Raw genomic sequence first — 23130 nt, 5'->3', positions numbered from 1 at the left:
TAACTTACAAACTAAAATACCAAAACAAATTTCAATTATTCAATACTTTTGTCAAATATATGATTTCACATCAAAGTTTTAGTAAAGAAGAAAGTTAGGAATACATTTGATGTGAAGCATTGATTGATTCTTTTTTTTTTTTTTTTTAAATTCGTCGTCATGATCGCAAGTCGCTAACAATGTATGGGATCATGGGTAATGGTTCATCTTTGATTGGGGTCTTGTAGCTTCTCAATCTATCGCGTGATCCTCAAGGCTCAACACAAGCTTGAGGTTACTTTGTACATTTCTTTCTTGAAAATTTAATACGTCCACTCGCAATTGTGAGTTTTGAAAAAAAAAAATCTAATTTGTGAAAGATTCCTTTCATTGAGGAGCCTCATATAGATCCATTTGATAAACATTAGTTTTGTACCAAAAGAGGACACTTGAGTGTCTTTTTGTTGGGGTTTTGAATAAAATACCAATCGCATCCCCCAAAACCAATTCTTCAAAATTTCTTTCAAGGACCTTTTAGAAACTTTTTACAGTGTTTGTAAAACTTATTACCTCGTATTTTGAGCTTAATAAAGAAATGGACCGATAAAGGGTGCTCTCATAAAATTGCATGTGATGTGTCATTTATGTTTTCAAAAATAGGTATCCCGTGCTTAGAACAAAATTGTAGGAGATGGCGACCTAGGGAGGATGGAAGTGAGCATAAGCCATGGTGCTTTGGGGCGTGCACAGAGAGAGAGAGAGAGAGAGAGAGAGAGAGAGAGAGAGAGAGAGAGAGAGAGCAACATCACAACTCCACAGAGGAAAAAAACACAATGCTATATTATTCAAAAAGCCCTTTTATATATGTGTGTGTGTGTGTGTGTGTGTGTGTGTGTGTGTGTGTGTGTGTGTGTGTAAGCCTTTAGCCATGCAAAAAACTCAACTTCTAACTAAACTTATCTACATTCCATAAGGGCATATTCCCACGGGTAGGGCTTGAAACCCAACAAACCCCCCCCCCCCCCCCCCCCCCCCCCCCCTCCCCCCCCCCTCTCATGATATCTCGAGTGCTATGATAGTAAACCCCCCCTTAAGCATAGATAGGGTGTAGGTAAAAATTAGCTACCAACAAATGGAGTTTTTGGTTCACTGCCAAACCTTGGGTTTAAGGTGTACCCAATAACCTCATGAGAAGTAGAACAAAATATAGGACTTGAACAAAAAATTGATATTTTTACCACTTATGTGTGTGTGGCAGTGTCTATAACCCGTACATGTTTATTTGGCCAGGAAAAACTCAATCATATGAATCTGATTTTTACGCTTTTGAAAGCAATTATTTGAAGGATGATTTGTCTTATCGCATTGAACACAAGGATTCTCCTTGAAATAGTCTTTTTTTTTGTGATTTTTTGCGCCCACAAATGGCACAACATCTGGTACCAATGGATGGTTGAGATGAAGCTGAGGTAGAAGCACAATTATTGATTGCATAGGCACTTGGAGTATTAGCAGAAGAACTGGTGGGGAATATTGCAGGGGATACTATATATGGACTAGGAATAATGAGAAAATTGGTACGGGATACCCTTTTTTCTTCTTCCTGCAATGAATTGATGATACCATCCAAGGAGGGCGGCGGATCTTTCTCTTTTAAATCAGTGACAATCTGATGGAATCCATCATGCAAATTTTTTGAGAAAGCAACTATGAGATCTTCTTTTGGCACTAGGGCTTCGACATAAACAAGTTGAGTTTTAATACTCTTCAGTTTGTTAGCTAAAGATGTAATGTTTTCATCGGTACGCATAGCAAGAGAGTACAACTCCATCTTTAAACTCATCATTGAATACTTAGCTTTAGTACCAAAAATCTTCTCTAGCTGTATCTAGGCAGCACTAGAAGATTGCACATCATCCAAATAATGAATAAAGTCATCTTCGAGAGATGTTAGAATAATACCTAATGCTTGCTCGTCCTTACATTGTTGCTCTCTCAACAGATAGCACTCTTACGTTGTCCTTACGTTGTTGCTCTCTCGACAGATAGCACTCTCATAAGTGCAGTGGTTGTGCCAGCTTCATCGGGGTAGATAGGGGTTTGACCACGCTCCAGAGATTCTTACGCATCAGATATCCTTTCACTTTAATTTGCCAGGTATGAAAACCTGTTCCATTGAATTTATCCCCCTTTGATGCCATACTTGAAACTCCTTTGATGCCATACTTGAAACTTGTGATGTCTATGGAACTCAATAATGAAGAGCGTGTTCATGTTTCTCTTCGCCTTTGGACAACCTTGCAAAACAATTGTTGTAGACATCGTTTTTATCAACGTTTTGAGAAACTGCCTACTGCTACTTCCACCAAGAAATGCCTTGCAGTGTTTTGATAGGCACCTGTTTCACTTAACTCACCAAGGATCGCCAACTTGCAGTGCACCAGATAGTGTTTCAGGACACGCAATAGGCTTTTCGATTACTACTTGCACTACTGTAGCATTTTAGAACTCTCGCCTACGGTCGCCTGCGCTTGGTAAACCCCTAAGGCGCGGGAAACTCCCTCGTTGTCTAACTCCCTTGCAACGTTTCAAAACGCGTTAAGAAACCTCATTGCTTTGCATATAGAACTGCCGCATGTGCTCTATACATTGTGCCAACATCAGCGTCTTGAGATGCCAACGCCCATTGCCTAGACACCACGTTGGCTCTGGCACCACGTGTAGGAGATGGCAATCTAGGGAGGATGGAAGTGAGCAGAAGTCATGGTGCTTTGGGACGTGCAAGAACACACACACACACACACACACACACACACACACACACACACACACACACACACACACACACACAGAGAGAGAGAGAGAGAGAGAGAGAGAGAGCAGCAACATGACTCCACAAAGAAAAAAAAACACAATGCTATATTATTCAAAAAGCCCTTTTACACTTATATAGAAGCCTTTAGCCCTGCAAAAAACTCAACTTTTAACTGACCTTATTTGCATGCCATAAGGGCATGTTCCCATGTGCAAGGCTAAACCCAACAAAAATATTGAGGCCTAAGAAAAAATAGTAGATTTTTTATTTACACGAGTTCTACATATTTTTACAAGTTTCACCTTATAGAAAATAACTTTGAAGGTGTAACAAGTTGTGTAAACTTGTTGTATGTGTCCAATACATAACTTTTATGCATTTGAGGATGCTTGAAATAAAAACCATCATGATCTATAGACATGTGTACTATCTAAGATTGAAAGTTATTGTGTAACTATAAGTAGGAGATTTTGCTACATTGCAATATTGAGAACATGTTTTTCACATAAAAGATATTAGCTATTAAAATGAGCACGACGAACTTTTTTGTCAATATCAAAAAATCATAGGAAATATCTCAAGAAAATCTTGATGGGCGCATATCAAAAATCTCATATACATGCTTGTTTAGTCATAAGTTAATGTTTTAAAAAAATGTTTGGCAAAATTTAAAAATATTGCTCAATTTATACGGTTTAATGAAGATTCCCAAAAAAGTATGTATTTGACTGGTTTTAACCTATAGAAGCACTTTAGACCATAGCTATTTATAGTAAAACCACATTGATTTTTTTATATGAGATTTGAAAAACCATAAAATGCCTCGTAGTCAATATTTTAAAAATTATAAGTTTTTGACTTGTACGTTTTCCTTTTTCAAGTGTTATTACCTATAAGAAATGACTTGTCAATATGAGAATATTTTTTTGAGAAGTTACAGGTATGTTTTCTAAAATTTTGAGAAAATAGCTCAAACTTTTATTGAAAGTTCAAACTTAAAATTGTTCATGCCTCTCTTAGGATAGGATTTATTTTGGCATTAAAAAAAATCCTCAATTCTCTTCATGAGATCACCTAACTACAGAATGAACAAAACCTCAAAATTTATTTCTATCTGCATAATATAAACCCAAAGATTAGGTGGGAAACTAAGACACTAGGATGTCCAATTAAAGAACTAGTGTCAGATTGTTTTAGAATGCCAACTTGACCCTTCACCTTGTTTTTAAAGAGAGGCAATGGGAAGTTGTACTCAGTACTTATTTTCAATGCTAAAGCATGCTTGTGTTTCTAAATAAGATGGGCATCTTAACTTAATAATCCCATTCCATTGATAAAAAGCCTATATTATTCCACTTCTCTATACAAGAACAATTTTTAAAAATGCCCTTCTAATGACAGACTCATGAGAATTTCGACCCTCATAAAACCCACTGCAATTTCGACCCTCATAGTTTTCGTTTTATGAGGGTCGAAATTGCAGTGGGTTTTATCCTATAGATCCTATAGAAGGCAGTAGGTAGGCTACTGTCATCATAGTCATCATCCACAAAACTATCATATCATTTTTTACTTTTCTTACTCAGTGCATCCTATTCTATAAGAATATTCCATGCACTCACAAATTTATTAAAATATCTCCTTTGATATTTTTTTGCATATATTGAAACAAACAAATGAGAATGCCTAAAGCTTTTGAATTCTTTAAGCATTTATAGAAAAAGGAGTGAAAGTAAGTTGCTATAGAAAGTTTATCCAAGATAGACTAGCCTCGCCACTAGCTCTTACTTTAATGGGTGTAAGTGTCAACTTTTGATGATGTTGTATGCCATTGGGCATAGCTCAATAGCTCAAGGAGTAGGAATCTGATTTGCATAAGGTTTTTTCCATAGAGCCACTCATCTTTATTTTAATTGTGAGTGTGTCATTTGGATAGTCTTTTCAAGTTTCAACATATTAGATAGAGCCACTTATCATCACTCAATTGCAAGTGTGAATTTTGAAATGTATTGATAGGATCACTAAACCTAGGTTTTAGGATCACCAATGGGAAAAAGGACAATTCCTTGAGACATCAACACCCCTTCTTCCCTTTAATACTTTGTAACCCCAACATGCACAAGGGATGTACATATAAGCCTTGAAAAAAAGTTTCCAATTTCACATCCCACTCCTCTTCAAAAGAAAATTATCTTGATAGGAACAAGGGATTGGCCCTTGTGAGTCACAAAGCTTCTTTGTCTAGCTTTCTTTTACTCTCTTTAGTGAGGCTTTCCTTCACTCTTTGTGTTTTGCAAGCTCTCCTTCTTGTTGCAACCACCCTCCAAAATAGCCCTTTCACCTTGGTTTGTTGTTTGGCACACCTTCTGACGAAAGCTAAGCACCTTGATGAGTTTCCCCGTCCAATGAAGATTTTGATTTGGACTTTCATGCATGAGATCCACCACATCCAAATTCCACCTTTATAGTGAGACCATGGTTACTCAAGTCACCACCTTTCAAAGTGAGGTCACCTATTGACTCCATGGATGTCTCCAAACATAGGAAAATAGTGCTATCAATCTCCACTTGTGAGCTTTGCCTATCAAGGATGTCCTTAGAGACAACTTCTCACCAGATGGGTGCGAATGCCTTTGCATTTGGAGTGGCATCTAGCTCAACTATGGTACAACTTCATCTTTTGAATATGTTGAAACTTCCTAGGGTGACAACAAACATGTTTGCACAAGTGATTCAAGCCTCCTCTCCTTGCAAGATAGACTAGCACTAACCTTCTCATTCTAGACCTACCTGGCAAAGCATAAATATACATCACATGCAACAAAAAGGACACCCCATGCAACCAAAACCTTGTACATTAACTAGATCCCCAAGGTCGCATATTTGTGTGCTTGTTGTTGGCAGAAGCAATTTTATGTTCTCTATCTTCACCTACTCGAGAAAGCTGTAGCAGAAGTTTCTTCCACTTCCAATTTAGAAATTTGATTCTACATGTCAAAAAGGAGAAAAAGGAATTAGTCCATAGGGCCATCAAGGCAAAATATCTATCCTCATGGTTCACAACACAAACACTTATGTCAGATACCTTTGAAGTAGCTAGACTTTTGAAGTGAGGTACTTCAGCAATACCTATGGAGGGTGGTCACAAGATCTAAAGCCTAAGTTTTGTACTATGGCTATTTCCAAAGTATGTGCTCCTATACTTGGATTTGTCAATCAACCTAGGACACCGTAAAGCACTCTGCTTTTGTGAAAGATAAGGTAACAATGGGCTGCTTCTTACTACTCCATTAAATCGCTCCTGATGTAAAAGAAGCGGTGTAACCTAGAGTCGATCGTGGTGAATCTGGAACTCTGGAGTAATCATCAGCATATCAAATGCCCAGCAGCTATGATTGCTTCAAATACAACAAGATGGACGAGTGTTTCAAGGGTACTTTCACATTACCATACCAGATCCCCAAACATTCTGAAGCCACAAGGAGTGTTAAGATTGTTTGTCCGAGGAGGTTCATAATTTCTTCTCGACCTGCTAGTATCTTCAAAAGCTCAAACATAGCCCAAGGAACAAGTCAAATACAATTAGCACTTATTCGCCCTCATGTAACTCAATAGAAGTTATCTCTCGCATCCATGTAAAGACTACGAATCAACAGTGACCCATATCTCTGTATATATGCCTAGATGAATCTGAATAAGCCTAAATTCCACTTTAAAAACAAAGTGCAAGGTACAGACTCATGGTAGTCACCCATAAGACGATATAACCATCAGCTCCATCATGCATACTATTGACTGAATATACGGACATCCCAACTAACGTCATCATGTGCCCAATAATTGGTGTAGACCTAGGTACCCAAATACGCATAGATATGCCAGACAAAAACATGGGGCAGCCAAACAAATTGACTATAAGAATTTGTGACATGCGATAAATAAATGCTTTTCCAATGGAGTTAAACATATATATATCTAACACTTTGACAGGCAAGCTACTGTATGCACCACAGAACTATCAAAGACGCAATAAAAGTGTACTTTTTGAAGTGTAACATATTGCATGCTCAGTTGCCTGATAAAGTTCTCTTTGCATGTATGAAAGTATGGAAAGTCTGACCCTTTACTTCAAAGAAACAAGAAAATTTACGAGACCACGATTTACGTTGTTAGGGTAGAGACAAATTTCCTTGTGAAGGGGGAGAGGGAAAAGGCCACAATGTTGAGATTAGCAAACCCATGCTGTGCCTCAACATGAAACCGACGAACTGGCTAAACACAAACATGTGACAAAAGTCATTGCTTCCACAGAACTGCCACCAACACCTCAAGAGACAATGCTGCCAAGTTTTTCCATGCTTTAAATTTAGGCTTAAGCCCAAGCAGATCAACATACGGTTGCCTACACACACTCATATAAGTGCGACTAATCGCCTACAAAGAGGGCTGTGCAAGGTGCATATCTAACAATCAACAACGCTAATAGGACTTCCCTCAGCTCTTCATTCATCGGATTCGTGATCTATTCAGTGCTTCAATAGTGAAAGGACAATCACTGTTTGGTGCTTCAAAAGTGAACGGACTTTCACCCACACCTAATCAAACACAATTCTATCAAGTAACCTCCATCACTTCTTCAACTAAGGGCCTCCCAGCATCGGTCACAACTTCCGACGTTTTACTTTCCTGAGTCTCCATAAGTTGCCCTTTTTCATTTTCCACGATCAATGCCTGTGTGCTGAAGACTTCCGAAGGCTGTTCATTAGCCCAGCAAGAGAGGAAAAAAACCTTCTTGCATGCTGCCTTCAACTGAGAACTGGTACAAGCCTTCGTTTTTTGCCTACCTGTGGCTGGATCAGAGGCTCCTTCCTTCACATCTTTGACGGCCTTCTCCAACATGCGATGCAGGTCCGCAAGAGCACAAATCACACCGGGCCTTTCCACATGCAACAAAGCAAGCACATCATCAAGCAATGCGAGTGCAAATTTCAATCCGCCGGCAGACTTGAAGTAAGGTGAGCAAATGGTCACAAAACAGTCATTCAAGGCCTCACTGAGAGTCTCAGGACAAGCAGAGCTCCCCAAGACACGTGAAACACTCAAGCACGTCCATGCTGCAACATAAGTGTCGCAAGTCCAATCCCCATTGAAAAACCGAAGGGTAAAGCAGTAACTATACAAGACCTCGACTAAATGGATTCCAAGCAATGGGGATGGAGATTTGGTTGTAAGATCTCTCAAAGGAGGTAATGGAGAATCCACAGGAGGAGGTACATCAAAGAGATCACTCTCATCCTTATCTGAATGTTCTAGTGGCTGTGCTACTCGGTTACCATCCTTGGTCAACACAATTTTACTGGCAAATGGACTTAACCACCATGGCTCCCAAGGCTTGATCATGTGACTAAATTCCCCTGCTGCCAACGCTCTCAAGAACGCTTTTTCCTCCTCTGCTGAAAGATCACCAAGCTGTAAGTCCATTCCTGCAAAAGAGAACGGCCTTTCAGATTACAAAAGCATTTCAATTACCAGCTGATTTGTTGCAGTCCGACAACAGCAAGTATCCTTTGACAAAGAAAAGAATTTCATAAAAATGGATATCATTAAGAGACTGTAAAGAAAACTTTCTTTTTGTTATGAGAATGCAAGACTCGTTTTCTTATTGGGAAGAGGCCTAAAGTTCACAAGAAATGTAAGCCACTGCTGCACTCCAAAGTCCTATCTGACTGTTACTGCATTTGATTTGTAAAAGATACATCTTTAACGGTGTAGGTTTAATCCTGTAAAATACACCATGGTGTTGGTTTTCAGGAACCCTATGTGCATGTGGACAAGATACTTCAGGTCCAGGGTACAAGTCAGCTTAGGAAGTGTTCTAGCACCTTTGTGAGCCTATGCGCAGGTCGTGCATGTCCAGGCACTTAAGAGTAGTTACATATCCTCTGGTTGCACACAGCATGATCATGAGCATAACAGTCAGTACCCATCATGAGCATTTTACAGTGCTCAGAACCCATTTCCCTATTTATCCATTTTTCACTTATTATTCAATAAGTGACTTTTGTTGGAAAACTGGGTAGGGCAATTTTGGTAAGCTACTACAATAAAACCTAGCGCTAGCACTTTCTGGCAGAAGTTCCAGGGACTTGAAGTGCGCCTTCTCAACAAGACCGGCAAGGGACTTAGCGTTTTCAACCACAAGACAACTTGGCGTTTTTGGACATCCCAGATCAGCCAGCATTTCCAAATTCCAGCACTTGGTTGCAGATTGCAGATCAGGCCTAGCGTTTTTGCATCTTGTAGACTTGTCTAGCGTTTTGCAGTTCCAACGTCAGATCAGCCTCATATCTGTTAGGTGCAGTGAAATGATTGTTTGTGCTTTGCTCAAGATGAGTGCTCCGAACTGTGCTCAAGGTTCCTTTTAGTTCTTATGGAAGATAGAGCCTTCCGTTCTTAATGGAAAGTGCTATGATCACGACAAAGTGAATGGACACTGTGCGTGCAAGTGAATGAGACTGAGAGATAGAGAGAGAAGAGAGATACGACACCAGAGACGTTGTAAAACCCTCCTCCGAAGGCCCCACTCTCGTCGACCAGAGTGGTCTACTATTGATTGCACAAAGTGGTACAATGCGTATGCAATGGACTGATGCAACTTGGGACTATGCCGATGACGACAACGGTGATGACGACAACGACTTTAGGGCTGAAATCTGTGGTCTTCTATCTGCTGAATTTTGGGGCTGTTTCGGTGGCTGAAAATGATTGTTTTGGCTCCGTTTTCGAGGCTGAAAATGGGGGTCTTCTGCAATCATTTAGGGCTGAATCTGCTGCTTCTAACGCTTTCTGAAAACGCTGCTCCTCTGCTGCGACTGTGACTGAAAACCAAAAACGTTGGGCATCTGCTGTAGCGTTAGTAAAACGCTAACGTGACCTGGGGTTCTGCTGTGAAGGTGCCTGTTGAGCAGGAAGCTCCTGCTGCCTCTTCTGCCAGAAAGTGCTAACTTGGGTTTGCTTATATATTAACTTAGCAAAATTGCCCTACCTACTTTTGTTGGGAAGTCACTTAAAAATAATAAGTGAAAAATACCAAAAATAGGGAAAATAGGCTAAATGCACTGGAAAATTCCCCTAACTAAATCTGATGGATTCTGAAGGGAATACTGATGATCATGCTATGTGCAACCAGAGGCTATGCATCTATACCAAGTGACTGGGCATGCATGGTCTACGAATAGACTCATAAAAGTGCCAGATCACTTCTAATCTAGACTTGACTGGATTGACTGAACCCTGATCATGCTGTAGCTTGTCCACGGACACATAGGGTTGGATGTGTCATGTGACATCCCCTCCTTTTAAAAGTGAGGTATTGGTACCGAACTGTATGGCGTCGAGGGAGATCGCCAATAGCATCTGGAATCGGGCGGTACTTGAACTTCATAAAGGTCTGCAACGCTTGCTTCTTTGGGCCGCGCCGAAAGGGACACAAAGTCTCATGTGGCTCCTTCAATGCTTCAACTTTGTCTTTAGTCATGCTTCTTCCTTCTTCAAGAATCTCCATGGATGAAAATTCCTGAAACCATTTCCAACACAAAACCATGAACATACCTATTCCATGTAAAGTGAGTTAAAAAAATCTTGTCTTCTCTAAAGACTGTGTATGCAATGTAGATGAACATCGAGACGGAGTGACAACCCGTTCATCAAACACATGCAAACAATGAGATCGAATCTTTCTCTTTTGATCTAGAGCAATCAACTGTGGCAATTCACAACGGAAATGCCCATGCTTGGTGCTCATACTTTCATGTGCTCGTTCGGAAACTATGTCATGCCAAGAGGAGACATGGAATGTGACTTCCTTACATAAATACTTTTCAGCTTTCCACGAAAAATCCGCATACATTCGTGCTCATCCATGAGAGAAACGTGCTCAGCATACAATATGTCATGCCTAGGAAAAGGGATCACATAAAGATGCTGACTAAAATACAGAAAACAATCACGAATGAAACATTCGAACAATGCGTGCGTATCAATCATGCGAACACATAATACTTCCTGTGAGGGTTCTTTGGACCTAGGCTCGAGAGCCAAGATCGCTTCTTTCTGAATGATCGAATCGTCCTGAGGGGATTCTTTGGACCTCGACTCGAAAGCCAAGATCGGTTCTTCGTGATTGATCGAATCTACAACGAGGTTAGCTTTGCTAGAAAAAGCATCGACTAACACGTCATCCTTGTGAACAATCACATCATCTTCATGCAACTCATCATGCTTGTGAGAAATCACATCTTGATCATGCAAAGCATCATGGTTGTCATTGGCATCCAAATCATCATGCTTAGCAATATCATTCAAATCATCATGCTTATCTTTGTCATCCAAATCATCATGCTTGTCATTCAAATCATCATGCTTATCATCATGCAAATCATTGTGCTTATCATTGTCAATCAAAACATTATGCAAGTCATTGTCAATCAAATCATCATCATGCTTCACACAATCATGCAAATCTTGTGTCATGCTTTGGAGAAGAAGAGATTGAGAGAGTCTTCTTTTCCCGAATCTCTTGCATCTCTGCATGAGCTTGAAAAAAGAGTCGCAAGAACTCTTCTCTTCTTGCTTTGATCTCGCGATCAAATTCTGCTTGTCTTGCTTTGCTCTCTGCTTGTCTTTCTGTGTGTCTACGTTCCATTTCTGCTTTTCTTTCTTTGCATTCACGATCCAATTTGGCTTGTCATTCTTTGGTTTCCAAGCGTGTTTGCTCGTGCTCACGCGCTACGGCTGCCATTCTTGCGGCATTTCTTGCTTCGCATTGTAAATTCTGTTCCATAAACAATAGCTCCGACTCCTCCATTGGAGTTAGTGCAATCGGTGTCGTAGATAGTGAAGGGGGAGGGTCGGAAAAACCTCCTAGTGGGGAAAATTCTTCTTCACCTCTCTCATGCTCATCATCTCCAAGCGAAGTATCCATGCCGCTTCGAGTGATGACCATTCTGCAATCGTGGGTTCTTGTGGGTTCTTAAGTTCACGAGGAACTTGGATTCTTGCGGGTCTTGGGTTCTTAAGTTCACGAGGAACTTGGGTTCTTGCAGGTCTTGGTTCTTGCGGTTCTTGAGTTCTTGAGGTTTTGTTTCGTTTGCAAACCGCATTTGAGAAGGATCTTCTCTTCACTCGAGTTCTACTCTTTTCCACGGGCGCACCCCTTGGCGGCCTTGCGCTCACACCAAGGTTGCTTTTTCCCACCTCACGTCGATTGGCCGGCCGCTAAGTGCACAGTCCGCTCTCAATGAGTGAAAAGAGACACAAGGGGAGGCTGGACAAGCCCTTCTTTCTTGGGATTCCTGTCACTCTTCAAAAAACACGATTAGGAATCGACACGCCCAAGCGAACTTGGGTTCGTGCGACCTCAACATGCAAAAAAAAATTATGTGGTTCTTTTCTTGAGTGATACAGAACAATGCCAAAGCTCTGATACCAATGTTAGGTGCAGCGGAATGATTGTTTGCGCTTTGCTCAAGACGAGTGCTCCAAACTGTGCTCAAGGTTCCTTTTAGTTCTTATGGAAGGGAGAGCCTTCCGTTCTTAATGGAAAGTGCTATGATCACGACAAAGTGAATGGACACTGTGTATGCAAGTGAATGAGACTGAGAGATAGAGAGAGAAGAGAGATACGACACCAGAGACGTCGTAAAACCCTCCTCCAAAGGCCCCACTCTCGTCCGCGAGAGTGGTCTACTATTGATTGCACAAAGTGGTACAATGCGTATGCACTATGCCAATGACGACGACGACTTTAGGGCTGAAATCTGTGGTCTTCTATCTGCTGAATTTCGGGGCTGTTTCGGTGGCTGAAAATGACTGTTTTGGCTGCGTTTTCGAGGCTGAAAATGGGGGTCTTCTGCAATCATTTAGGGCTGAATCTGCTGCTTCTAATGCTTGCTGAAAACGCTACTCCTCTGCTGCGACTATGGCTGAAAACCAAAAACGCTGGGCATCTGCTGTAGCATTAGTAAAACGCTGAGGTGATCTGGGGTTCTGCTGAGAAGGTGCCTGTTGAGCGGGAAGCTCCTGCTGCCTCTTCTGCCAGAAAGTGCTAACTTGGGTTTGCTTATATATTAACTTAGCAAAATTGCCCTACCTACTTTTGTTAGGAAGTCACTTAAAAATAATAAGTGAAAAATACCAAAAATAGGGAAAATAGGCTAAATGCACTGGAAAATTCCCCTAACTGAATCTGATGGATTCTGAAGGGAATACTGATGATCATGCTGTGTGCAACCGGAGGATATGCATCTATACCAAGTGACTGGGCATGCACGGTCTATGAATAGACTCACAAAAGTGCCAGATCACTTCTAATCTAGCCTTGACTAGATTGACTGAACTCTGATCATGCTGTAGCTTGTCCACGGACACATAGGGTTGGATGTGTCACGTGACAATATCACTAGCGTTTTCAGTTTTCAGCGCTTAGCCTCGTAGTATCAGCCCCTAGCCTCACAGATCCCACCTACCCGCAGCATATCCTCACCGTACCATTAGATCGGCCAGCGTTTCCAGATTGCTCACAGTCCGTAGATTTCAGCATCTGCGTTTTCAGTGCATCGTCATCGTCGTCGTCGCCGTCCTTGCCGACACAGTGTCAGTATTCAGCAAAAAGTCAGCATTTGCAAATTTCAGCCCTAGCGTTTTCAGATTTCAAGCCGTCCTTGTCGTCGTCATCATTGTCGTTGACATCGTCGACAAGTCCATTGCATCTAGACCATTGTACCTGATTTGTGCAATCAATAGCACAGACCTCTCTTGCCATAGAGAGTGGGGGCCATTGGAGGAGGGTTTGTGAACCGTCCCGTGTCGTATTCTTCTCTCTCTCTCTCTCTCTCTCTCTCTCTCTCTCTCTCTCTCTCTCTCTCTCTCTCTCTCTCTCTCTCTCTCTCTCTCTCTCTCAGTCCCAGTCCCAGTCCCAGTCCCAGTCCCAATCTCAATCTCAATCTCAATCTCAATCTCAATCTCAACACCTTCGTTCACAGTGTCATTCACTTTGTTTGTGATCAATGCACTCTCTCACTAAAAGAACGGAAGGCCGTAACACTTTGGAGCACTCATCTTGAGCAAAGTTCAACATTCACTTCCGTTGCACCTTACAGCAGGAGCAGGTGACAGCAACAGTGGCAGTTGTCTGTACCAAGGGTCTATCCATCGAGGGCAAGACCCTCTTTCTCAACCATTATCTTTCTCAAAGTATATGCAGCTTTGTGTCAACATGGAGAGCCTCTCTCTCTCTCTCTCTCTCTCTCTCTCTCTCTCTCTCTCTCTCTCTCTCTCTCTCTCTGTGTGTGTGTGTGTGTGTGTGTGTGTGTGTGTGTGTGTGTGTGTGTAAGGTGCAACGGAAGTGAATGTTGAACTTTGCTCAAGATGGGTGCTCCGAACTGTGCTCAAGGTTCCTTTTTACTTAGGGAAGGGAGAGCCTTCCGTTCTTTAATGAGAGAGTGCAATGGACACAAACAAAGTGAATGGACCATGTGAATGGAAGTGCATGAGACTGAGAGATAGAGAGAGAAGAGAATACAACACCAGGGATGTTGTAAAACCCTCCTCCAAGGGCCCCACTCTCGATGGCGACAGTGGTCTACTATTGATTGCACAATCTGGTACAGATGCTGATGCAAATCTAAATGGTGCTATGTCGAGGCCGACGGTGGTGCCGACGATGACGGTCTACTATGGCTGAAAACTGAATGCTGCTATGACGACGCGATGATGACGACGACGCTATCTGCTACTGTGCCTTCGTGTGCAACAAACGCTGTTTTTCTTACGGTTGAAAACGCTGAACTGTTGTCATACAAATCGCTGCTCTGCTGCTGTCCAGAAACGCTGCTCTTCCTAGGTTTCAAGTGCTGAATTTGCAGGTGCAAAAACGCTGTGGTATGGTGCTGGAAAACTGCTGCAAAAACGCCAATGCAGGGCTGAAAAACGCTGGATTGCATAGGCTGAAAAACGCTAATTGGCTGGTTCAAAACGCTGATATACTGAGTCTTTTGCTTGCTGAAATCCCTTGCTGAAAACGCTGGCCTTAGGTGGTCCAAAACGCTAGCATGCATGAGGATCTGTGGCTGAAATCGCCAGGGCTTCCTGAGGTTGGTCTTGCTTGAGAAGGTGCTTGTTGAGCAATGCTCCTGTTGCCTCTTCTACCAGAATTGCTAGCTTTGGTTTGCTTATATATTATCTTAGCCAAAATTGCCCTACCTAGTTCCCAACAAAAGTCACTTAATAAATAAGTGAAAGATGTCAAAAACAGGGGAAATAGGTTTAATGCACTGGAAAATTCCCCTGATAGATTTTGATGGATTCTGATGGGAATGCTGATGATCATGCTGTGTGCAACCGGAGGATATGCATCTAATCTAAGTGTCTGGACATGCACGGTCTACGAACAAACTCACAAAAGTGCCAGATCACTTTCTATCCTAGACTGGCTTGACTAAACTGAACCCTGGTCATGTTGTAGCTTGTCCACGGACACATAGGGTTGGATGTGTCATGTGACTCTCTCTCTCTCTCTCTCTCTCTCTCTCTCTCTCTCTCTCTCTCTCTCTCTCTCTCTCTCTCTCTCTCTCTCTCTCTTTTTTGTGCGTACCCTCTCCAGGCCCCCTCCCCTGTCTCCCTCTCTCTCTGTCGCGCATATACCCCCTCCCTCGCCTCCCTCTCTCTCTGTCGCGCTCTCTCCCCCCCCTCCCCCAATTGCCACGTACAACAGACCTCACGTACATCCCTCAGGCTGGCACCCCACCCCCGTCTGCAAATTACAGATTTGGGGAAAAGATTAAAACTACAAGAGGGATTGCAGTGAGTTTTTTGAGATATTTTGAGGGAAATTCAGAATTGCAAGAGTGACTACAGTGGAACGTCTGTGGGAAATCCACAATTGCAGGAATACTCCAGAGTGCAGAAGCATTGCGGGAAGCGTTTCAGAAACACTCAGATTTGCAGAGACTGTGTCTAGGTGTGGAATAGACATGTATGCTTGATGTGGGAACACCTATGCCCAAGAAACATGTATACATACTGTGGAAACACCCATATCCATAGTACTCTCTCTCTCTCTCTCTCTCTCTCTCTCTCTCTCTCTCTCTCTCTCTCTCTCTCTCTCTCTCTCTCTCTCTCTCTCTCTAGAACTTTCTCCCTCTCCCTCTCCTTTTGCGGTTCTCTGACATGAAGAAGCAAAAAGGCAAGGACAATCCTTTGGAGGATGCCATTCAAAAATGCAAAGAAGAAATGTGTGAGGACATTAACAAGATCAACCGCAATCTCTTCGGCACAATAAAGATACTCGAAGAACGGATGTCAGCCCAAGAAAGCAAGATAAACACACTTGAGAATCGTGTGATGGCCCAAGATGAGGAGATCGTATTACTCAAGAAAGAGCTTGCAGAGTTGCAATCAGGTCACACACTCCAAGAAAGAGAGCTTCAACCCTCAGTAGTTGAAGAACTCAACACAATTAAAGAACAAGTGCGGGCCATCAAAGAAGGCCAGGAGCACCACAAAGAAATGACGACTTCGTGGGTGAATGTTATTACAAAGACCCAACAAAAAGCGGAAGAAGCCAAGAAATGGATCGAGATCGTCAAGCAAGGAAAAGGCATGGAAGCAACCCCCACACCCACCATCATTAACCTGACACTAGAACTTAGAAGAGGAGCAAAGGAGGCATGTGCGTGCCTTACACATGAGGATTTGTGGCCTCAAACCCGAGATGATGTTGATGAAGAGGTAAAAGAAGTCATGACTATGATGGAGGTCAATGAGCCAATGCATGCAAGGGCCTGGAGAGTAGGCAATAAGGAAAGTGGAAGCAACGGGGAAACCTCAAAGGAAATGGCACTTATCTTTCATTTCCCCTCCATGGAAGCGAAGAAAGACTTTTTGAATAAGAGACCAACTCTTAAGAAGACGGGCATCTTTCTTGGACATGGCCTCACGCTCTCGCAAATTGCTCATATGCAGGAGGTAATGCCAGATATTAGAGCGGTAAGGGGAAAAGCAAATAAAGTAGTTTAGCTTTTTTTTTTTTTTTCTTGTGTCCCTTGCTTTTGTAGTTTTATGAGTGTTTTATCCCTTCTTATAATTCGTGAGTTCAGACTATTCTGAACTTATGATGCTTTTAACCGAGATGGAAGAGTGGTAATATTGGAGCAACGCTCCGCATGACGGTGCAAGACCTATGGGACCACACTAACGATGGCAACACAGAATTGTAATGGGTCACTTCACCTTGATGTAGGGGCCTTTGAGGACAGCTTTACGCCAAATACATGTGTGTGAGACTCACGACTGAGACAGGCAGATTTTTGTACACTGCTATTTGTTACTTTGCCCCTAGCACATCAATGTATGCCGCACCTAGAGGACACTCCCCTTTCTCGGTATTAGACGAGGATGTATGAGAGTTCTCCGGAGATGGTGACATCATTCTCTTGGGGGACTTTAATGCCCGCACGAGAAATCATTAGACTACTTTTTATGATACCTCAGATGAGATACTCAGAGAGCTAGATACTAGCGATATGGGGCTTGGCAAACGCTAATAGGATGAGGCGAGTACGAGATATTTGATGGAAATGGGGACCTCACATGGTCTAGCCATACTTAATGACCTACAACAATTTCCCGCTGCAGTTGGGTTTACTTGTTTCCCTCACAGGCATGGAGCCAACACAGTGGACCATGTCATGGCACAACTGAGCTTTTTCAGGATTTTACATTAGGACCCTGTCACAAACTGCTGACGTGTCAAGTTAGTGAAGAGCAGAGCCAACCACTCACGTGTTCAAGTCAGTCAAGAGTAGAGCCAACCTTCAGATCACGGCCAAGGGGCCTAAACCCTAAGAAGAACAAGAAACAGAAGAAGAAGTCCTACCAACTTATGGGACCTCGTCCGATGGGGCCCAAGTGACATAAAGGATTAGAATAAAGCAGGACCCACACACACACTGAAAGACTTGCGTAGCAACTGATGACGTGGTAGCTGTACGGAAAAACCCGGAAATTGCGCTTATATGATGACGTAGCAGACTGTACAGACTTTCACGTTTTGCGCTAACTGCTGACGTGGCAGTTATACAAAATTCCGTGATTTACACTAAAAGCTTTTTGGCATTGCTTTTGGACCAAAAGCTTTTGAGTTTGAAGGCTTTTCATGTAAATTGCTTTTGGGGCCTAGGGCCTTTAAATATGAGGCCATGGGCTCATTCTCTGGCATGCTTCCTGGAGAAGGTGCAGAGTTTGGAGTATCGGCTTGTATTGTGTTGATGCAATATAAAGAAATACCGAAAGGGGCGCCAAGGTTTGGGGCCGACAGTCTCTGGGATGAAATTCCGCCACTCCGTGTCACGTGTTGTCTCTCTCTCTCAGTTCAATTGTTATTGAAGTGCTAAAAGTCTATTCAGCCTGTTCTTTTCTATTGGCACGTGGTACCCGTTGTAGCAGAAGCTGAGGTGTCAAGAGGGAGGACACATACCCGCTATACATTTACACCAGAGACTGACTCTGTTTAAACTTTATATACAAGAGATCTATGGTCGCCTATGTGCAGCAGCCAAGCCACGACTCTCACTAGAGGAGATTATTGATTGAGACGTTGCACGATGCAGCAACAGAGGCATACCCACACTCTCAAGGAAACGGGTCCGTGGGGCGGTAGGATTTGGCTTTCACCGATAACTTTACTTTAACTCTACGACACAAAGGAACTTCACGAATAAACCTGTGAGACTGAAATTCAACACTTCAAGACAAACCACGGCATGGCAGCTAGAGCGCTACCAAGCAGACAACGACACCCTGTCGGCCCCAAAGACTGGCGCCCCTTTCGGTATTTCTTTATTCTTATTACACTTGAGAAAAACCTATAAACTTCTACGAGCTGTCCCACTTTTATCGGACTGAAATTCCTCTACTCTAACTCGATTTCGGCAACATAACCACAGTAGAAGTCCCCACGGACAAAATCCCAAGTAAACATTGACTTTCCACGCACTTTAGAGCTCTTTGCAAAATCTGACAAGAAATTACAGATCACTGGATTCTCTGTTTTGCGCTCCGATTTGTGTGCCGATCACTTCGATGGATAGCCCTCGAGCTCTCGTACTTGTAGGGTCACTTGCGCCTTGAATTGGACGAGATTCCTCGCTGGAAATCTCTCTAAATTGTCCTATACAAGCACCCAATGCTTTCCCGAGGCTCCCCTGGCAAATAAACGATCCGAACGCTTGCACCTAGCCCTCACCAAGCTGTCCATAGCTGTAATTGCATGTTTTTACCCCAATTTCACCAACATACTGGCGCAAAACTCCCTGTAGGTCAAAAGTACATGTCAAGGACACTTTCCCTTGCGGTATTGAAGCTTTCCAGTGAGCTGCAGGTCAATTTTAGCATGCTGTAATTTTCTGTTTTGCCATTGTTAGGTGCCTACTGACCTGTACACGCATCCCAAGGCCTTTCCGAGGCTCCCCTGGCGATTCCCTGCAGTTTGAGTGCAAAACCCTAAACCTGCAGAAAAACACAGCAGGCTGTAATTCTCTGTTTCGGACCATTTCGAGCGGAGCGAGCACGCCTACGTGTGTCTCAGGTGCTCCCGCACGCAATGGGACAGTTCCCCTGTCAATGGGACGAGTTTTCACGCGAGAAAACTCTTCGTTTTCGCATTCCTTCGCGATGGAACTGTGCATACGTGAAGGGCATTAGCATTTAGCTAATCCCGTTCCTGTACAAAAGGCTCTTGCCTTGGCAAACGTGCATAAAACCCTAGAACTATACATGGTCATCTAAGAAGTCCAACTAGAGGGGCATTACCATTAGTGCAAAGGGGAGAGAGAGATGCACGAGAGCAAATCGTCGCGCTACATTGAGCAAGGAAGAAGGCAAGCTTTCCATTAAAGCTATGATCACCTGCACCAACTACTCATACACATTGTAGCACACACAATGATCAAAATCAGCCCCCTCTTGCTGATGCTTCTGGCAATTGCATCTGGAGCCGCCATGTATCCAGTTTGCCTCTTTTGAGTTAATTTCCTAGTATCCACCAATTTATAAGTGTCGCGAGGGGCCTAAATGACTTTGAACTGAGCCTAGACACCCTTTTACTGCTCGGATTCTAGTGCCGATTATCCCGACCAACTCGTAGTGACTTGTCCTTCCTGACTACGGATGAAACTCTCGGCCGTCGATCGTTTCACACTGGACATACAATGTCCGGCCATTTGCAACTTTCAAAAGAGGGTCCCAAAAATTAAACAAAAATCATCACAAAGAAAGAGACAACTCAAGTTAGCAATTGCCACGTCCTCGTGACATACCACCTCTTAAAATCGCAAACGCCCTCGATTGCGTGCCATATATACATGCCATACATGATTTAGTGTGGTAAGCACCATTTTACCATCGCATGTATCTGCAAGAAAGACTGTCAAAACATGTGTACAAATGACTTAATGAGACCTTCATACTTTTGTCAAACAATGTACACTACTATTGCACTGAATCCATGAGTACATTTGATGTGCTAGCTCTGTCATTACCCCTCCTTTGCAGACGTTGGGTCGGAGCATACATAGGCTGCAACCCAAAGGCCTCAAGGTAAAGCTGCAATACATTTGGTGACTCTGATAGTTCATGCTCTTCCATTCACTTTGCATCTATAGGTGGATAGTTCTTGAACTTCACCAAATAGCATCTTGCAACCTGTCCCTTATCTTTTACTTGTACAAAAGACTCTTGCCTCTGCAAACGAGCATAATTCCACAACATTGTAGCATACTGGCCATTGCATCTAGGACTGGAACTCTTCCATTCCGAGTCCAGTCTCAAGTTCTCGCGTCATTTCAAGTGTTTTAAGTGCTAAAGTTGCTTCCAATGGTTATTTCTACCAATACATGGTGCCCTTCCAGTTAAATAAAGTTTGTATCAAATCTTCTGAGTGTGATCACTCTGGTTAGTTGTGACAGTGACAGGTCATGAATGAAAAGAGAAATATCACCACGGATGCCTAGTTGAGAGGCAAGTTTACGAGGGTCTAACTACACCACTCTATATCTCTTGTCTACGGTGTTATTTCAAGTTTAGATTGTTTTTTCCATCAGTTTGTGGCATTGTTGCATTGTTTTACCGCCTTGTCAAGTGACTCGCAACTTTCAGTGTTAGCAAAGCTCAGACGACTGTTCTCAAAATAATCCAGGCCACAACTACAGCAATCGACCATGGAACCAGCTCCTAACAACTGGGTGCAAAGGGGGAGGAGGAGCCTGAGGACGAAGGGCAAGTATAGGAACATAATGAAGCTGGTGATGACGACGACCAAGCAGGCAGACTAGGGCAAAGTATCATCCTCTCAATGTGAAAAAACGCGGCAAGAGTCAAGACAAAGTCAACATGCTTACAAAGCATCTGCTTGCCTGCTCCAAAGATGCACTCTATGCAAAGTATGTGAAGATCAAACCGATGAACACAATGATCAGATTGTGGAAGCAAGTGATCAACCCTTGACTAAAAGCGGAAGAGTCAACCAAAGTGTCAAGCAAGAAGGGGGGGTCCAACTCATTAGCTAGTGCACTAACAATTTGCAGTGGGCGGACAGAACCATCTATCCTAGAAATTGCGAGTTTCTTTTTAATGGTGGTTTCGTTGTTGTTGAGGTGGTCTCTATACTATTGGCAACTAGACTTGCCAAATTCTTTGCATACCTTCTATGGCCTCCACACCTCTTGTTTTTGGCTAGCACCCAAGATTTGACAGGTGGTGTGAGTTTAGGGACATCTACTAGGTATTTTGCCTAAATCTAGAAAGAGAGGGCTTCTTTGTGGCTATGCCCGGTCATATGAAGCTTCTCTCTAGTTTCGAGTGGTGCCTAGAATCTTTCATTTAAATACCAACAGCTGCCGAAATTTAGGGCAGTCAAAAGTTTCTTGACCAAGAATCGCAACTGCAATAGCAACAAAACCTTGGTTATTTCAGGGTCCTAGACTTTGGCCATGTGACAACATATGCCGATATCAAAATACTCTTGTGAAGCCAATCGCAACAAAAAATTGATTAGATCAGGGTCCCAGATTTTACCAATGTGAGAACATGCTAAAATCAAACACCAATATCAAAATACTTTCATGAAGACACTTTGGATTTTGAGTCAATAATTTTATCCCAATTCCAAAAACCTTAATTGAATAAAAAGAAAACAAAGACCTTCTGTCATAGCCTTGGTTTGCAAACACAAAGGACTTGGGAAACCATTTCCGACAGCAATAGTAAAAAAAAGCCAGCTGAGATTGTAAGAAATTGAGAATTACCTGCCGCTAGCTTGTTCAGGGTGGCCTCAGAAAGAATGCATGTTGGTCTTCTTGATACATGATCCTCATCTTCATGTTCGCCCTCGCTACCCTCACTCTCATTGCCATCGACATCATCGCCTATGTCAAGATGGTCATTAGCATTCGTGGTGTCGAAGTGAAATCTTTGAAGTGTTCTCAGCATGCGTCTGCGGGTATCGGGCGTGGCAACACAGTCCTGCATGTTCGCAAGAACATTGTCGCGATTGAAGGATTCGGTGCAGCGAGAGCTATGAGACTTGTAGCAGGGTAGCGAGCAGTACCGCATATTACAACGTGGACATCTGTAGTGCGAAAATTGCTTGCGGCAGACCAAGCACACGAGGCTGCGTTCAGCTGATGTCGCCATTCTGCTATCTGCGAGCCCAACTCAGAAATTGTCTGAAGATCAAGCTGCTGTTGTGTTGAAAGAGAGCCGATGTTAAAAAGGTGAGGACGCTATCGCTGCTTGCACGCAGAGACTTGCCCTGCCGAGCCTGACTTGGTGTTGAGAGCTCTCTTCAGTAGAAGCTATGCTCCCTAGCCTGACTTACGCCGAGTAAGTCGGCTAATCTGTTTAAGAGCTTGATCACACGCGGATTGCAGACACTTGAGTTGAATGCGGCCGTCATGGGATGGGATGATTGAGCACCGTAGATCTCGGGCAAGCTTGAGCAAAGTAAACTCAGTTCCCAAGTTTACTTCCCCCCCTTTTGCAAATATATCTAAGCGGGAGAAAGTAAACTTGGGTATTTTGGTAAATGTAAACTCGGGCACCAGAGTACCCGAGTTTACTTCGCCCCCTTTGTTCCTCCTCCCATCTTGGAGGATTGAACCCACAACCTAGGGAAGAAAAAGAGCCATGTGGCTTAACCCCATCGCCCGCGCACACCACCCATGGAATGTAGACTTTTTCGTGGATTTTTGACGTCCAAATATTCTAGCTATGCTAAGAGC

At 42.9% G+C, this 23130-nt stretch overlaps 1 protein-coding gene across 2 annotated transcripts; it reads right to left on the bottom strand.

Annotated features, from left to right (window-relative positions):
• Positions 1-7132: 7132 nt before the first annotated feature.
• On the bottom strand, positions 7133-22739 carry LOC147457819 (HIT-type Zinc finger family protein). 2 transcript variants are annotated; one of them, XM_086512605.1, is made up of 3 exons: positions 22458-22739; positions 22156-22372; positions 7133-8277 (listed from the first exon to the last, which is right to left on the bottom strand). In XM_086512605.1, exons 2-3 carry the CDS (start codon positions 22337-22339, stop codon positions 7409-7411), a joined length of 1053 nt encoding a protein of 350 aa, XP_086368731.1. In that variant the 5' UTR covers positions 22340-22372; positions 22458-22739; the 3' UTR covers positions 7133-7408. The 2 variants fall into 2 exon arrangements, with proteins under 2 accessions (XP_086368731.1, XP_086368730.1); XM_086512604.1 differs by having other exon boundaries at positions 22156-22737.
• Between the last annotated feature and the right edge of the window lie 391 nt (positions 22740-23130).

The sequence above is a fragment of the Adiantum capillus-veneris genome, chromosome 5 (assembly GCF_014529385.1).
Source record: "Adiantum capillus-veneris isolate H3 chromosome 5, ASM1452938v2, whole genome shotgun sequence".
NCBI classification, from domain to species: domain Eukaryota; kingdom Viridiplantae; phylum Streptophyta; class Polypodiopsida; order Polypodiales; family Pteridaceae; genus Adiantum; species Adiantum capillus-veneris.
Note: the sequence above shows the minus strand (reverse complement) of the source record. Positions and strands in the feature narration are given on the sequence as shown.

Bases quoted from the DNA above. Each gene is read 5' to 3' on its own strand.
- LOC147457819 (XM_086512604.1), bottom strand. From the start codon at position 22,543: ATGGCGACATCAGCTGAACGCAGCCTCGTGTGCTTGGTCTGCCGCAAG. The intron at 8,278-22,155 runs GTAATTCTCAAT...TCTCTTTTGCAG, and splicing joins CCTGAACAAGCTAGCGGCAG to GAATGGACTTACAGCTTGGT.